This window comes from Geotrypetes seraphini, chromosome 2 (assembly GCF_902459505.1).
Source record: "Geotrypetes seraphini chromosome 2, aGeoSer1.1, whole genome shotgun sequence".
Taxonomy (NCBI): Eukaryota; Metazoa; Chordata; class Amphibia; order Gymnophiona; family Dermophiidae; genus Geotrypetes; species Geotrypetes seraphini.
The window spans coordinates 405,253,737-405,271,288 of NC_047085.1; the positions used below are offsets into that span (position 1 = coordinate 405,253,737).

The window sequence follows — 17,552 nt, forward strand, 5'->3', positions numbered from 1 at the left end:
CGAGATTGGAGGAGTTGTTCCAAGGGGTGGGTGGGCGGTATAGTAATAAGATGCCCAATGGGTGAGTGCGGAGTTCATCATTGACAGAGACAAGCATATATTCTAGAGAGGCGTGAGTGCCCTTCTCGAGGAGCTGGACGTCAAAGAAAGATTTGTAGAGCAGTGCCAGTCCGCCTCTTTTTCGGTTGGATCTGGGGGAGAAGAGGCCTTCATAACCATGGGGGAGGAGTTCGTTTTGTGTAAAAAGATCATCTTTGGCGATCCATGATTCCATGATGCACAGGAATCCAGGGTCGAACTCATCTAGAAAGTCCTTCAAGATTTGAGTCTTATTGCATGCTGATCTGGCATTGCAATAAAGAGTCGGGACTGGGGTGAGAGAGTCAGAGATAGTATTGGGAAGATTGGCTGGGGGCAGGGGCTTTAGTGAGTTTAGGTTGACTTTTTGGAGATTTTTCTTGAAAGGGGGAATTCTGGTGCGTATCAGCGTGGGGATTCTGAGGCCAGGGCAAATGTTATTGGTGTTTGGTGGGTCGAGTAGGTTGGGGGAGGGGGGTTTCAGACAGAGGGAAGAGTAGAGAGGTGAGCAGAATAGGAGGAGAAGGAACCAGAAGAAAGGATTCATGGCGGGGTTAGGGCCGGATGATTGGTGTGTGAAAGTCTGCAGCAGGGGGGGATTAGTGTTAGCTAAGGAAGGGGCAGGGGACTTAATTAGGCTGGCTGAGTACATAATCAAGAGTAGGGAAAAAAGGCGAAACCTTTGGCAGTAATACAATTTGGCACTGAACAAAAGCACAGACAGTAATAAACTTGGGAAACTAAAACAAGAGCATGGACAATAACAAAAAATATGGAGCTAAAACAAGAGTATAGACCAGGGGTCTGCAACCTTTAAGACATAAAGAGCCACTTGGACCCGTTTTCGAAAAGAAAAAAAAACTTGGAGCCGCAAAACCATTATAAAACAAATCTAACACTGCATATATTGTTTCTTATCTTAATGCTATATACAGGATCACTAAATTGAAAATAAAATCATTTTTCCTACCTTTGCTATTTGGTGATTTCATGAGTCTCTGGTTGCACTTTCTTCTTCTGACTGCATCCAATCTTTCTTCCTTTCTTTCAGCCTCCTGTATGTTTCCTCTCCTCCAGACCTCATTCTCTCCCCCAACTTTTTCTTTCTGTCTCCCTGTTCCCCCTTCTTTCTGTCACCGTGCCGTCCCCCAAGCCACTCGGTTTGCTGCCACCGCAATCGGGGAACAGCCCCCAAGCCACCGCCGTCCCAAGCTTTCCCTGCAGAAGTGTTGCGCTGACCAGCATTCCGCTCCCTGACGTCAATTCTGATGTAGGAGAGGAAGTTCCGGGCCAACAAGGCATTTCTCCTCATTCCATCCAGCCTGAGCCCCATCTCTCCTTGATCCAGCATTTCCCTTCTGTGTCTGTCAGAATTACCATTCCACCTATTTTCCAGCATCCCCCTTCTTTGTGTCCATCTCACCTATATCCCTATCTCACCACTTTTTCAGAATCTTCATTTGTCTCTGTCCTTGTCTTTACCCCATGTTCACCATTTGCCCTTTCAATGTCTTTATCTCCCCCCACACACTTTTTCAGCATTACTTCTATGTCTCTATTTCACCTCCTCTTCATGTCCCCTCTGTATCTCTATCCTTATTCAGTAGGTCCTGCTTACCCTTTCTCTTCTTTGTGTCACTATCTCCATTTTCAGCTTTCCCCCCTTTTCCTTTGTTACTGCACCCTGTAGCTAGAATCTTTCCACCCTCCCTCCACTCCGGCCCAGCCCAGTATGAAATATTTCCTTTTGTTTCCCTCCCCTCTCTCTTTCTCTCTCTCTTCTCCTCCCTCACCCACGAGTCCTGCATCTGGCCCTCTCCCTTCTACCTGCACCTGGCAACACCCCCCTGCTCCGCGGCTCTCTTCAGCAACTCGTCAGCAGCAGTGATCAAGACAAGCTGCCGACATCGAGGCCTTCCCTCTACGAGTCCCGCCTTTGTGGAAAAAGGAAGTTGAAACAAGCGGGACTCGCAGAGGGTAGGCCCCGACGTCAGAAGCTTGTGTCGATCGCTGCTGCTGAGTTGCCGAAGAGAGCCGCGGAGCAGGGGATGTGGCCGGAAGCAGGTAGAAGGGAGAGGGAGATAGGAAGGCTGTAGATCTCCGGAGCATGACACCGACCCCGGCCAGGATGATTTCTTTTTCAGACGTGCACCTTACAAGTCCGGCGTCGCGGCGGGAAATAGCCATGCTGAGCAGTGAGCTCAGCACTACACAGATGAAAGCCTTGCTTGCTGATTGGTCCGGCGGCGGGGCGGGGCCGCCGGACCAATCAGCAAGCAAGGCTTTCATCTGTGTGTGCTGAGCTCACTGCTCAGCATGGCTATTTCCCGCCGCGACGCCGGACTTGTAAGCTGCATTCCTGCGTGACACACTACCGGAGCCGCAGCAAAGGTGGAAAAGAGCCGCATGCGGCTCTGGAGCCGCGGGTTGCCGACCCCCGGTATAGACAGTAATAAAATTTGGCCCCCAGTGGATCTCGATAAGTAAAGGAGGGGGAGGGCGGTGAGTTAGTCAGAAAGGAGCCCCGTTGGTTTGAGTGTCAGACTGCAGCTCTCAACTGTCGGCTCTCCCCTGCTGGAACGGGGGAGGGGTGTAGATGATGCTAGATGCCCTGCTGGAAAGGGCTCACGATCTGGCCACTACGATATCACAGTAGTGAAACGGCATTCTCGCTTATGACCAGCATGTATATATATATATATATATATAGCGCTAGATGTGGAGAAATGTTTCTTCATGGGACATGAAGATTTACTATGATGATATTTAAGCTGCTGCAGTGACATAAGTCATGTTCGGGCCCATAAATCATGGTAAAATAAATTCAGCTAAAAGATGGAGTTTGAGCCTCAAGGCCACAATCCGATGCTCTTTCTGGCAGAACAGCCACCCCAGCTTAAGCTTCATCCCCCACAAAGCTCAAACCCCCATACTAGTCCCATCTCCTAAAGGATCCTAAACCCCAAAATGGCCTATTATATTAAGCATTGGTGGTCCAGGGGCTCTTTGGATAGAAGTGATAGCCAGTAGCTCCTGCTCAGTCTAGCACTGTCTTCAAAATGGCAGCCCTAGCTATGGTCTTGCATGATTACTACTAGGGGTTATGTTTCCATCTATGACTACCACTGGGGAGACCATCTTGAGGGTGGTGTTGAACTGGGCATATGTTTATTGCTAAGCTCAAAATCCCCTGGACCACCATTGCTTGATATAGTAGACTCTTTGGGGGATGGTTGAGCTCAAACATTGGGGGAAGGGAGGGGGAGTGCGGCTTGAGCCATTGGCAGAGTGGGGGCTTAAGGCAGAGGAGAAGGGCCTGCTCTGCTGGCCCAGGAGCTTTGGGTCATAGCTTTGTGGCCTGATACTCCCAAGCCTCTAAAATAATGCTCACAAGCAGTGTTATTCTTTTAGCACTGGATTTAGCAACCTGTGGGACTGAGATATCACAGGTTTCTGAGAGTATAATCGATACACTAAAAGACTACCTTTTACCACACCTTGACAATTTCCCTCCTTTCAGAGTTTCTTAACCGAGGACTGATCTAATTTATTGAAATAACTTCATTATTATTTTATATTATATTCTTTTAAACTTTGTTAACCGGCTCGAGTCTGTGCTGGAATGATCCGGTATATAAAATAGAAATTAGATTAGAATTAGATTAGATTAGAAAAAGAAATTATGTCCTTACCTTGATAATATCTTTTCCAGTAAATAGGTGAAACGTTCTAGACAAGTGGGTTGTATCCCAATGGCCACTCCGGATTTTTTTCTGTATTTCACTGGGAGCTATAGCATCACCTGTAGTTAGTATCCAAGTACCGAGAGCTCCCACATCAATGTGAAGTAGAGACATGAAAGGGAAAATTCCACAAAACAACTGTTCTGCTCAACGTGTAAACTCAAATTGAAACAGCAAACAAAAGTATCAATGGAGCTCAGGAAACAGACCCCTGTATGCATCGGAAATATATATACAGAATTATTCCCAGCCCAAAGGGCTGACTAGCAATCTAGAATCAACTTGGAGAAGTATAAACAGAACGAGACAGTAAGCAGGTACAGGATACACAGGGTGGGAGTTTAGAATGTCTCACCTATCTATGGAAAATATATTATCAAGGTAAGGACATAATATATTTTTCCAGTGAAATAGGTAAGACATTCTAGATAAGTGGGACGTGCAAAAGCAGCCTCCAAAAATGAGGGCGGGTTGACTGCGCCAACCCTCAAGACTGAGGACACAAAGGCAGAGTCCTGTCTTACTGCCACATCAACTCTAGAATTTGGCAAACATGTGCAGAGTGGACTGGGTAGCCACTCTACAAATCTCCACAGAGGAGATTGCCTTAGCCTTGGCCCATGATGAGGCTCCTGGAGAATGTAAATTAACAGAAACAGGAAACTGTTTACCGCATAAAATAGAGGTTTCCAACATGCGATACGCATACCCCAGAAGGTACACGCACCATTCTCAGGGGGTACAAGGCACGGTGATGTAAGTCTCCTACCCTCCTTCTGTCGTCACATTTTACCACCATCAGCTTCTCTTCCCAGCCCTCTTGGATTTGCAGGGGCAGCTCACTGTGCTTTTAACTGTCCCACACAGCTGCTGCTAGCATTATTTTATTGATTTCCATCAGGCAGCCTTGGGGTCTTTGCTAGGCCAGCTGCCTCCAAGGAAAGAGGAAATTGCATCATTGGAGGCAGATTGGCCTAGCTAAAATCTTGAGGCTGCCTTATGGAATTGCTCTCCAAACCTGGCACTTTAATCTCCCCCCCCCCAAAAAACCCCAATCCCCACTGGGCCTACGAGGTACCTGGTGGTGCCTTCATGGCAGGACCATGGTATTCTCACTCCTGCCTCCTCATGGCTGGCTTCTAAAATAGCTGCTGTGACCTCTTACAGCTGGTTGGGAGGGAGATTAAATGGTCAGGGCCCAGAGAGGGGAGAAAACCTTGGTTATGGGTTGGGGGAGGGGCTGTTGTTATATATGTATAATGAATTTTGTTTCTTAACTATGAGCACAATTTTCATAGCACATTTTTGTTCTTAGGCACTGCACACTGCAAATAAAATCAATATAAAAAGCTTATCCTTCCAGCTTCCTGATGTAGCGTAACGAAACACAGTCTGTGTTGGAGCCATGAACTGACCTTTTCAGATAAGTGGTCTACTGTTAAACAACTTTTGTAGAGCTATAAGATTTGCCACTCCAGTAGAAGCAAGAATCCTTGCTCCATACAATGTGTTGTGATTAAAATTCAAGCACCTTTCCAGCGACATTGTACCGCTGCTGTGGCGCCTTGCTGAAGAGCTTATGAGCACATTTAAATATTTAAACCTTTAAATGTTATATGAAGATATTACTTGAGAAACTTGCCCAGTATTGATGAGAAGGGTTTTTTTGTGTTTTGTTCAACAATGAATGTAGGGCAGAAAAGGAAGGAGAGAAAAACAACAAATGGATAAGAAGGCCTTGGAAATACAAGAGCACAGACAGAAAGAAGTGCAACCAGAGACTGGGAAATGATGATTAGATTACCAGACAATAAAAATAGGGAATATGATTTTATTTTCAATTTACTGATTGAAATGTGTCAGTTTTGAGAATTCATATTTGCTACCTATATTTTGCACTGTTCAAGAAGAAATTAATTTCTATTTCTCAGGTGTTATAATCCATGTAGAGTCTGGTATCTTAGGGTTTCGTTTGTATATATTAGTACTTTTAGTTTGTGGTCCTATGTTAGCATAGGGATTATTATCTGTGTTCTCCATGTGTGACCAAGGCCAAGTGTTCAGGTAGGAATGAATGTTGAGAAGCATACAGTGTGCTTTGTGTAGTTTAATTTTATGATTAACCATTATATGTTGTTAATAACATTATACTGTGTGTATATTTGAAAAATAAATGGAAAAAATGGTATTACAATTAATCATTATTATGGGGTGTGGTCAGGGGGCGCAGCTTTTAGGCCCCTACCAAAAAAAAAATGTGTTCCGCTGCCTATGGCTCCAACCATCATTGGAGTAATATGTGCTTTTATAAAATTAAGGTCTCAATTATCCTCAATGGTGCATAAACATTCTCACACAAATTAACAGCTATGCATGTACCATTTGGGAGGAGAGGGTGTAATTCTATAATTTTAGTTAGCAAGAACACAAATGCTTTTCTAATCATTTACGTACATGCAAGTATAAGGACACAACATGCATATACCTTTCCACTACACACTTGCATTACGCAAACTATACCTTCATGCATACTTATGAGTAGATTATGTAAAAGCAGGCACAATCTTTTGGTGCAGCTACTTTGTATTATTATATAGTATTCCTGTGCAATTTTATAATGGTCAGTTTCCATATACTTTACAAAGAAATCTTTATAAAATCACTGCTATGCAATGTACATAGTGATGCTCTAGCTTAGAGAAGGCATACAAAAAATCAAGCACGGGAGAGAAAACACTAGTTTCATTAAGCGCTTTGATAAATATTTGACAGAAAGATTACCACCATCATGGAAATGGATGGCCATAGAGAAAGGAAATTATCTGCAATATTAAGAGATGTGGGATAATGTACTTACCATCTTATTAAAAAACAGGTCCATGAAACATTCCATTATAATGAAAACATGTAGCACAGTATAAACTTGAAGACACACAGGCATTTTTGGGTTATATGGAAGCTCATTTCCAGTTACCTAAAACAAAGCACACTCATTATGAGTTTCAGTTTTCTCTGGTAAATTCTTCTGGTCCACCATTTTCCATCATGAAGATCAGCAAAATTTCACAATAAAGAATGTTAGATGCAAGTTTAACAGTACAAAAAATATTCATTTAGGCCTGATTTTCTAAGTTCTGGGCCTGATCTGTATACTTTGAAGGAAAGGCAGGAGATGGGAGATATGATAGAGACGTTTAAATACCTATGTAATGTAAATGTGCATGAGTTGAGTCTCTTTAATTTGAAAGGAAACTGCAATGAGAGGGCATAGGATGAAGTTAAGAGGTAATAGGCTCTGGAGTAATCTAAGGAAATATTTTTTTTCAGAAAGGGTGGTAGATGCATGGAACAGTCTCCCAGAAGAGGTGGTGGAGACAGAGACTGTCTGAATTCAAAAGGGTCTGGGATAGGCACCTGGGATCTATGATTTTCGCCAACCCAAGTCCCAAGATGGCACATTTTTGAAGCCTATTTTATAAAGACAGCACAGATTTCAATGTGCTTTACAAAATGAAAGGGTCAAACCCAGGTTGCCCAAAGTCAATTTAATAGCAGAAGTCGAGGAAAGGTATAACTTTAATCTGTATCAGTGAAGGAGTAGCCTAACGTTTAGTGCAGTGACCTGAAAACCAGGGGAACTGGATTCAATTCCCACTGTAGCACCTTGTTACTGGACAAGTTACTTAATCATCCATTGCTCCAGTACTAATGAATACCTATAGAGGCAGTCCCCGGTTTAAGAACGTTTTTAAAACTCTTCTTAAGTTGGATTTGTATGTAAGTCAGAACTAGTAGATTTTAAGATTCTTGCTGCTTACCTCTGCTTCCAAATGACAAAAGGGCCAACTGTCCTTACCAGTGTTCCCTCTAAGGTACAACTTGCACAACCACATACTGTTCTTAATGTGGTGTGCATCATTTTTGAATCTGCTACAGAAGTGTAGGAGTCTATGCCCCTGGAAACATTGCTCAGTGAAATCAAATGAAGCTGCAACCGCGTTCTTAAGTACAATTTGTACTTAAGTCAGGCATCTGTAACTCGGGGAAAGCCTGTATATAATAAGCAAACTGCTTTGTTTTTAACCACAGAAAGGTGGTATATCAAATACCATCACCTTTTCCTTTATCTCCCTACTATCATTTTCTGCCCTGCCAGATGTAAGTAACACTCTCCCTCCAATCAAGTGCTGCCTTCAGTGATCTGAGTGAAGTTCATTGTGATGTAGTCTCAAGCTCTGATCCAACTGCTCCCTTTCCTTGCCCTCTAGGCTTCTGGGTGCTTCTTCTTGCCACTTCACTCTCTCTGCAGGCAGACATTTCCAGAATATGCTGCTGCTCTAAACTTCTCCTCCTAGCAGACTCCCTTTTTTATACATTAATGCATATAACATCCTCAACACTCTCCTTTTAAACCTTAGCGACTCTCTTCAAGCATTTTTCAGTCAAGCTTCCCATTCTACAGTACAATAAACCATTTCTTTCTTCAGACTCTCTAGACCAGTGGTCTCCAACCTGCAGCTCAGTCCCCAAAATCATCCATAGTGGCCCTCAAACAATTGGCTGAAATGCTCAAGGTCCTGCAAATGCATGGTGTTCAATCCTGCCTGCACTGATTCTAAAAACGGCACCTAGTGGCGGCTATCTCCTAGGCACCCCTCAGCACAATTGACAATCAACCACTAGGCCCTGTTTACAGAATTGCGCCTAACTTGACTTAGGCACCAGTAAGCACCCTAGTATTAGGCACTGGTTTATTAGGCCACGATGCCTAACACAGGTGCTACTAGCACCTAAGTCTTACCACACCTATTCCCCCCCCATATTCACCTATTTTTCAAGTAAGCATCGTTAAGGCCAAGTAGGTGCCTTGACTTAGGTGCTGAATTTAACATAGAACTTCAATTAAAGTTATTGTTTTTTAAAAAAAATCGACTTTTAAAAAGGTGTTTTCAATTAAAATGTCAATTAAGAATTGCCATACTTGGACAGACCAAATTTCTATCAAACCCAGTTTCCTGTTTCCAGTAGTGGCCAATTAACAAATTTGGAGGTGCGCACGGAATTCGGCTAGGCGCCACAAGGCACTGTTGATGTTGGCGCCTAGCAGAGTCTAACCTAGGCGCCATTTATAGAATTCCCTCCCCTAAAAGTTTGAAAAAAAATTATTGCCTTCAGCCAGGCAAGGACAGATCAAGGTATAGGGCAGGAGTAAGACCTACTATGCCTGTGCTGTTCATACATACATATAGGCACAGGACAGGAGAAAGATCAGCACTCATATTTAGGTGCACGTGAACTGTAGCAGTATTACAAAGGGTATTTAACTAGTATAAGCTTATATATGTAAGCAGGAGAGGGTGGTGTAGTGGTTAGAGCCACAGCCTCGGCACCCTGATGTTGTGGGTTTAAACCCCGTGATGCTCTTTGTAAACCTGGCCAAATCACTTAATCCTCCACTGCCCCAGGTACATTAGATAGAATGTGAGTCCACCTGAACAGATAGGGAAAATGCTTTAAGTACCTGTATGTAAATTGTTTTCGGTGTTGTTGTATACTACCTTTTGTAGTTTTACAAGTCCCAATTCCTTTCCCCTTAAATATTTTGGTGGCCCTCTGAGATTTCTTGTACTCACATTGTGGCCTTTTATATGAAAAAGATTGGAGACCAATGCTCTAGTCCCACCATTCAGTGTCAGTGAATGTCCAAGTCAAAGACTCTTGCTCCGTTAGCTCTATAAACTGTGACTAGATTACTTATGTTTATCTTATACTAAGCAGCTAAAATTAAGAAAATCAGAGGGGTTCTTTTCGGATGGCGGGCCAGTGATATAGGTCAGGGGTAGGCAATTCCGGTCCTCGAGAGCCAGGTCAGGTTTTCAGGATATCCACAATGAATATGTATGAGATGGATTTACATGCACTGCCTTCTTCAGATGCAAATTTATCTCATGCATATTTATTGTGGATATCCTGAAAACCTGACCTGGCTCTGGCTCTCGAGGACCGGAATTGCCTACCCCTGGTATAGATTAACATTCTAGATATCAAAGTTTGCAAACACTTGTAGTGGCCTGAATTAATTTCTTTAAATGAGCTGCAACTTGCTGGAAGGAGAGAATATGTTAGAAGACAGAGTGCAGGATTCAACTCAAATGTTTCATTAAAAATGCCTGTACACAGCTCTATAAAGTAAAATGTCATTTTCTTCGTGGTAAATAGAGTAACTGATGAAAAGCCATTTATAGGAGTACTTATAAGCTGTGTCAGAGTCCTTGTAATGATGTATTATGCTGTTTTATTTCTTGTATGATGTATTTTGTTGTTTTATCCTGGATTTGTGTTTGTGAATATTGTAAGCTGCTTAAGCTAAATAAATAAAATAAATAACTGATATTATTTGCCTCTTAATGAGTGTTAAAGGACTCTAATGTAGGTTGAGACCTTAATGCAGCATAATTGAGGTTATCTTATGGTGCATAGTAATAAGATGCAAAGCTATGTAATTCTATAATGCAAATTGAAAGACAGGGTAACAGCCTTAGGAGGAATTCTTTTCCTCCAGTTTCCCTATAAATATGTGATAACATTGAATTCTATGAGATATATTTACTTCGAACCTACCCAGTTTGAAAGATTGAAAAAGAAGCTTCTGTTGAGAGGTAAAGTGGATACATTGAAATTAGAAAATTGTCTAGTGATAATGGGGGAGAGTTTTAAACTGTTGAATTTATGTTTCATTAATTTTTATTGAGTTTTAATAATAAAATATACATATCAAAAATCTTACAATGAATATTATATCAATTCTGTTAATACCATATTAATTTATAAATTTCAAGATATCAACAATCAATACCATCACAATATAAACACGTTACATAATCCCTATTCCTATCAAAATCACCTCCCCATACTCCCTCCCCCCTTCCCATCCTCCCCCTCCCAAATATTACTAATTAATAGTGCTTTTCTTTCTGGTTACAAATGTAATGAGATCAATACAAAACTGCGTGCTCTGGCTGATAATTGCTGTATATAAGGTTCCCAGATCATCTAAAATTTATGCTACTTTTTATAAGATGGAGAGGTCGCCCTAGCTTCCATAATCATAACAGCATGAATGATGGTGGACTTTCTTCCAACCAATGTTGTAGAATACATTTCTGACCCACATAAAAGATTTACGTAATAATCCCCTAATCCCTTTCTTAAAATTCCTTTCCCATTGAAGAAATAATACCATCTGGGAGGAAGGAATCACATTCCTAGAAATAATTGATCCAATAAATGCACAAATAAGATTTAAAAAATTCCTAATTCTGGGACATAACCAAAAAACATGACCAACACTATGGCCCAACACAATGGAGCAGGACCTACTTTTACTGGAACAATGGTCCAGTACTTGGCAACTGAACTTTAATGCCAAAAAATGTAAAGTAATGCATCTTGGAAGCGGAAATCCATGCAAAACATACACCTTGAATGGTGAAAACTTAATAAAAACTATTGCAGAAAGGGACTTGGGAGTAATCATCCGGGAAGATATGAAGGCTGCCAATCAGGTGGAGAAAGCTTCAGCAAAGGCTAGACAAATGCTGGGTTGCATCAGAAGGAGCTTTATCAGCCGAAAGCCTGAAGTCATACTGCCGTTATACAGATCCATGGTGAGACCTCATCTCGAGTACTGTGTCCAGTTTTGGAGGCCACATTATCAAAAGGATGTGAAGAGAATGAAGTCAATCCAGAGAATGGCCACTAGAATGGGCTCAGGACTTAAAGATATCCCATATGAAGAATGTCTGACCAGACTGCGCTTATATTCTCTCGAGGAGCGCAGAGAAAGGTGAGACATGATAGAAACATTCAAATACATCACGGGCCACATTGAAGTGGAGGAAGAAATCTATTTTCTTAAGGGTTCCACGGCGACAAGAGGGCATCCACTAAAAATTAAGGGGGGAAGATTTCATAGTGACACCAGGAAATACTTTTTCACCGAAAGGGTGATTGATCGATTGAATGGTCTTCCACGCCAGGTGGTCGAGGCCAGTAGCGTGCTCAACTTTAAGAGTCGATGGGACAGGCAGGTGGGGTTGTTACAGAGTTATGCTTAAAAGATGGTTTCTCAAGGGAGGGAGGGTTCTTGAGTGGGCAGACTTGTTGGGCCGCCGGCCCTATTCTGCCATCATACTCTATGTTTCTATGTTTCTAAATGTATTATACGTTTGACATTTTAGGCATATTCTTGACTCAACACAACCAAAGTGAAAAGCCTTAACTTGAGAAACAAGCTCTCATAACCATTCGAAATAGACTCTCTATAATAAGTATTGCAAATTGAAGAAATTCCTAATTGAAGAGCCTTTTCTATTATTACCTCACTAATTTCTATTCCCAATTCCTCAGTCCACTTATCTGCTAGCCCTTTATAGCTCATATGTGGTTATATAAAATCAAGGGATTTCTTAAAGTATGAAATTGAGGGTAGAGCTTCCAGCTGTTCAAATAACATTCCCAATCTATATTCCACTCCCAATGTCAAACCTTCCTTTTTCAATGTGTTAATATAATGAATTAATTGCACATAAGCATATATTTCAGTGTATCTCACTCCCAGTTTAGTTAATAATTCTTCAAATGAGAGTATATTGTTTTCCTCTCCCACAAAGGAAAATATATGTTCTATCAAAGAATCTGCACATCTACGAATAGGACCTTGAACCATACCAGGAGGAAAGGTTGAATTCCCCACTATTGGAAGAGAGTCAATATGTGGACCCTTAATTTTTCAAACCTTCATCAAAGCAATTTTTTTTTTATTTTATTTTGGTTGCTTTTTCCCCATTGGTGTAGACTATGGGGTTCATAATCAAAAAAAAAAAAAAACCACGTCTAAAAAGTGTCCTAAGTGGCTACTTGGACGATCAAAAAGCCTGATCGTCCAAGTACCCATAACCAAATCTGGTTTTTAGACGTATCTAAAACCAACTTAGGCCTTTCCCCTGCCTCTAAACGCAGAGAGAGAAAAGAGGTGTGTTTAGAGGAGGGGAAAGGGCGGGCAGTGGGCGGGAAGTGGGCTGACCTACACCTAGCCATTCAACAGGTATAACCAATACAGTTTAGTCGGCACTTAGACCTTTTTCACTTAGATGAAATAAAACCAGGTCTAAGTGCCGAAAAACGGGCCGCTGAGCTGATGGCCGCTGGCGCCATCAGTTCAGTGGCCCGGCAACCTAACCATCGCGGCAGGAGAGATGCCTCATCTCCCCTACCGCGATGCCATCACTCTTCTACCCGAACTGCTGCGACCCGCGGCAGTTCGGGTAGAGGAGTGATGGCATCGTGGTAGGGGAGATGAGGCATCTCTCCTGCCGCGATACATCACTCCCCCCCCACACACACAACATCGGGGCAAGAGGGAGCTCAAGCCCTCTTGCCCCAGCCAACCGCGGCACCACCGACACGATCAGGGCAAGAGGGAGCCCAAGACCTCCTGCCCTCGACGCACCTCCCCTCCCCCTAAATGTCCGTCCCCCCCAAGAACCCCCAATCGGTCCCCCAGCCGACCCGCAACCCCCCCACCCCCCCTTTCCCGTACCTATTTTAGGTTGGCCGGACAGACTGGGGAAGAATGGGGCTGGATTGGCCCAGGGGCACCAAAGCCCCGCCTCCTGGTGGGGCCTAAGGTGCCTGGGCCAATCAGAATAGGCCCAGGAGCCTTAGGCCCCTCCTGTGGGTGGGGCCTTAGGCACATGGGCCCACCCTTGTTGGAATAATTGCTGCTTGTCTTCACCACAGCGCTGTGGATTAGTTGAGACGTGATTTCAACATGAACAGCTGTGGGCCCGATTGCAACGGTCTGTGAGCAAGGATACCAGCTAGTGAAGCTAAGTTAAGCATTTTTCCTGTTCTTTTTGCTGTTCTTCTGTTGTTTTCTTGTGCACAGTGGTGTGGGTTAACCCATTTTTGAAAACAGCATTTTCTACTTGATGGCGTTTTTTGTCTATGAGACAGAATTTGACTGGCTTATAACCCGTTGGGTTGCCATCTGATATTGAAAGCATTTTTTAAAGCAGTTGAGGCTTTTTCTCCACTATTAGTAAATGTGCTTCAGTAGGTATCTTCACCACTAGGCTAATAACATTGATATATTTTTTGAGCTTAGATTTAAATGTCTTTCAAGAATCAAAATTGGATTTAAATGTCTCTAACATGACTGTTGGGCAGACTGGATGGACCATGCAGGTCTTTATCTGCCTATGTTATTTGATATCTCCCTTCTCCCACTTTTCCTCCAAAGTATACAGACTGAGATCTTTAAATCTGTCTCCATACACCTCATATATTATCCTTTCAGTCTAGCTGGGGTTCAGGCAATAGTGATCCCCAGTCACTTCTGCTCTTATGTGTGCTGGGTACAAAGTGGTATTGGCATTCTCTAGTGACAGTATTGTGAAACTACCTATAGGGCAGTGTTCTTCAACCACCGGTCCATGGACCAGTGCCGGTCCATAGAAATTTCCAGCTGGTCCACAGGGCCAGCATGTGCATCAGGCCCAAAACAGTGTTCTTCAACCGCCGGTCCACGGTGCGATCGATGCGGCGTTATCTTTGAGCCAGCTCCCTCTTCCTAACTGATTCAATGCACAAAGCCACGCACAGTGGCTCCTACGGGCATCCTGCGCCTGAACCGGAAGCCTTCTCTCTAACGTTGCAACGTCAGAGGGAAGGCTTCCAGATGAGGCACGGGATTTGCAAGGTGCAATAAGTACTATTATGGGGGCGGGGTCTGGGGTGGAGATTGGGTAGAGATGGGCGGGTTCTGGCCAACGACTTAGCCCAGTGTTCTTCAACCGCCGGTCCACGGACAGATGCCGGTCCACAGAATAATTCTTTTATTTCTGCCGGTCCATAGGTGTAAAAAGGCTAAAAAACACTGCTCTAGGGCATGTTGGCACCATTGTGTACCATGTGCTGATTTTACCACAGCTTTATAGCTTCTGCAACATTGTTTGAAATCAATAATCAATATTTAATATGTATTATTATATTAAGAATGAAGATGAGGATGGGAGAAAATGATTGTATAGTGAATAGTGTGTTTTGTGCAGTTTTTCTGATTTACCATTTATATTGCAGTATCGAAGTTTGAAAATCAATAAAGATTTTAAAAAAATACTTAAGAGAGTCTTTTTATGAACTTTCCAATAAATACTCATTGATTTTCATCTCTGGTTGATGTGCACAAGTTCCATCCCCACTCCTTTATTGCTTGCTTATTTATCGTGGGGCTTTGTTCCTTTGCTTTTTGCTTTGTCGTTTGCCTAAAGATAGGTGCCAGGATGATGTGTGCTAAACACGGATTCTATAACGGCAATTGTATACATAATCACTATTATAGAATACGTGCCTAAGTCCATAAGTCCACATCTAATTTTAGGTGCGAGCACTTATGCCACCTTAATGGCTGGTATAAAGGCTTGTGCCTAACTGCTGGCAGGTGTATAACTAATAATATTCTACGTGTGCAGGCTGACATGCACGCTACGAATTTTCAATGCACAAATTCTAGAATCCCGACTACGAGAATGAAAGTTACGAGTATAACTATTAATTAGTGCCCAAACAGCAATTACAGGCAATACTTGCTCATTAACATCAATTATCATCTCATTATTATAGGGGTCTCGAGACCCCTATAACAAGTTTATCTTTATAAGATAAGTGCATCATCAAAAATCCAATGAGATTTATTATATTTCATATCTCAAAAAATTTTTGAACCTGGACTGTGTTTAGAAATTTCAAGATTTAAATTAGCTTTTATTACTTTCACTAGTTCTCAGAGAGTGATTTTTTGAATCAATTATGCAATGACTGGACGGTAAACTCTTACCCCAAGAGAGGGTTGTCACTCTCTCTTCAGAGTTTCACTTTTCTGAGCATATTCTTTATAAATCCTTTCCACTCTCTGTGCACTAGTTTTCAATACAGTCAGTTCCTATTTTGGCTATACTACTACTCTTCTAAGCATAGCTAAGCATAACTTTATAGAATCAGGGGGTAAATATACTAAACCTGTGTGCCATTCAGGATGGCAATAAAAGATCTGCTTTGGAGAACACAGCTGAACCGCAGTTTCCATTCGCTTGCTTTAAGATTCTCTCTGCCTAAAGCCTCCTGTTGCGTTTGCTGCTTCATGATGGCATCACGGAAAAATCATAATTCTAAACAAATATTACTACAGAAATGATGTAAGAAGCAAAACCCAAACACACACTAGAAAAATAGAGACATCGTTTAAGCTCTGTTTACCGGAGGGATGTCCTCACGAAGGCCAAGTCGTGGTTTGCCTGGACTCCATCTTGGTCCTTTGAACAGGACTGAAAGCTTATTGCAGACACCAGGTGAGTTCCGCAATGAGTTCCACATATGGCCGTAATAATGAAACTGTGGATAAACAGAAAATCATCACGGTGGTTATTTTAGAAGCTCTCTTTGTGATTTACACATGTATACAATGTCATTTTTATATGCAGGATACACATGAGAAATACTAATTTTAGAGAGCTGGCATGTATACACGCAAAGCTGCACTTCATGCAGATGGCAGGGAGATGAGGCTTGAAAGGGACCAAAATCTACACTTGCATTCTCTATTTCAGAAAAGGAAAACACATGGATGTCTTAATTTTTCAACTTCTGATTTACAGCTGCTGCAGGGCACATGCGTTGTTTTTTTAAACACTTGTTTTTGGACAGACGTAATTAAGAGAGGCCTCCCTCTTAATCTCCCATTGATTTTCCCTCTGTGCTTAAATACGAGCATTAACATGTGCAGGATTCTAAAATGGGAGATATGCACACATATTCTGAAATACCCTTTTACATGTGCCATTGGTGGCACTTATATATTTAAGTTGCTGATGTCTTTCTATTGATGTTTTCTATGTTGACAGCTGTAAAATGGATGCTACCAACATTTGCAGCTACATTTCATATTCTTTCTTTTTTTTTTTTTTTTTTAAGTATTCTTTGCAATATATTCACTATACAAAATAAAAAAATAAATTAGAATAATGCAAAATCAAATACAAAGAATTCAAAAATCTTTTCCATTTAGTCCACATCTAGGAAGCCAATAAAATTAGCATCTAAGAATTTTTTTTTTTTTTTACCAAGAATAATTATAATTCACATTGGCCAGGAAATAAACTATATAAGCCTCCCTCTTCATTTATCATACCTGGAAAATTTCCTCCAGATATTAGGCACTTTCTCCTTGAAGTATAGGCTTGTCCACTAGAAATGTTTCCAAATGGAAAGGATCAACAAAAAAAAATATTTGTTATTCCCATCCATGGCCAGTCGCTTTAGGCTTCAGCTGTAGGAACTGCTTCTTCTGAAGCAAAAAGGCAAAACACAAAAGGTTTGGTTTTCACAATGGAAAAATAAAAAAATTTTATTGCACAAGTCTTTTTGTGCTCAAAAATAATTGCATAAAATAAGACGTGAAAAACCACAATAAACAATGTGCAGCAGAAATAACAGATGGTGAAACACGCACTCTTCAATGGGGAGAGAATCCTCAGTGGCTGCAGGGCTACAAGATGGCTGCTGTGGTTGTGAGTTTGAAGCAGGACCACGCCCAATCCTCAGCTTGTAGTATGAAACAGGGTTTTCACTCAAAACAAGACCAGTAAATACTTGAAAAATAGACAACACAAT

The 17,552-nt window shown here is 41.9% G+C and overlaps 1 protein-coding gene across 1 annotated transcript in view; it reads right to left on the bottom strand.

Annotated features, from left to right (window-relative positions):
* The window catches only part of LOC117354916 (alkylglycerol monooxygenase-like), a 92,447-nt gene that overhangs the window by 35,835 nt on the left and 39,060 nt on the right, over nt 1-17,552 (bottom strand). The window contains exons 7-8 of the mRNA XM_033932869.1: nt 16,140-16,274; nt 6,679-6,795 (exon numbers count right to left, since the gene is read on the bottom strand). Of these exons, the coding sequence (XP_033788760.1) occupies nt 6,679-6,795; nt 16,140-16,274 (252 nt within the window). The remainder of the gene's footprint in view (nt 1-6,678; nt 6,796-16,139; nt 16,275-17,552) is intronic.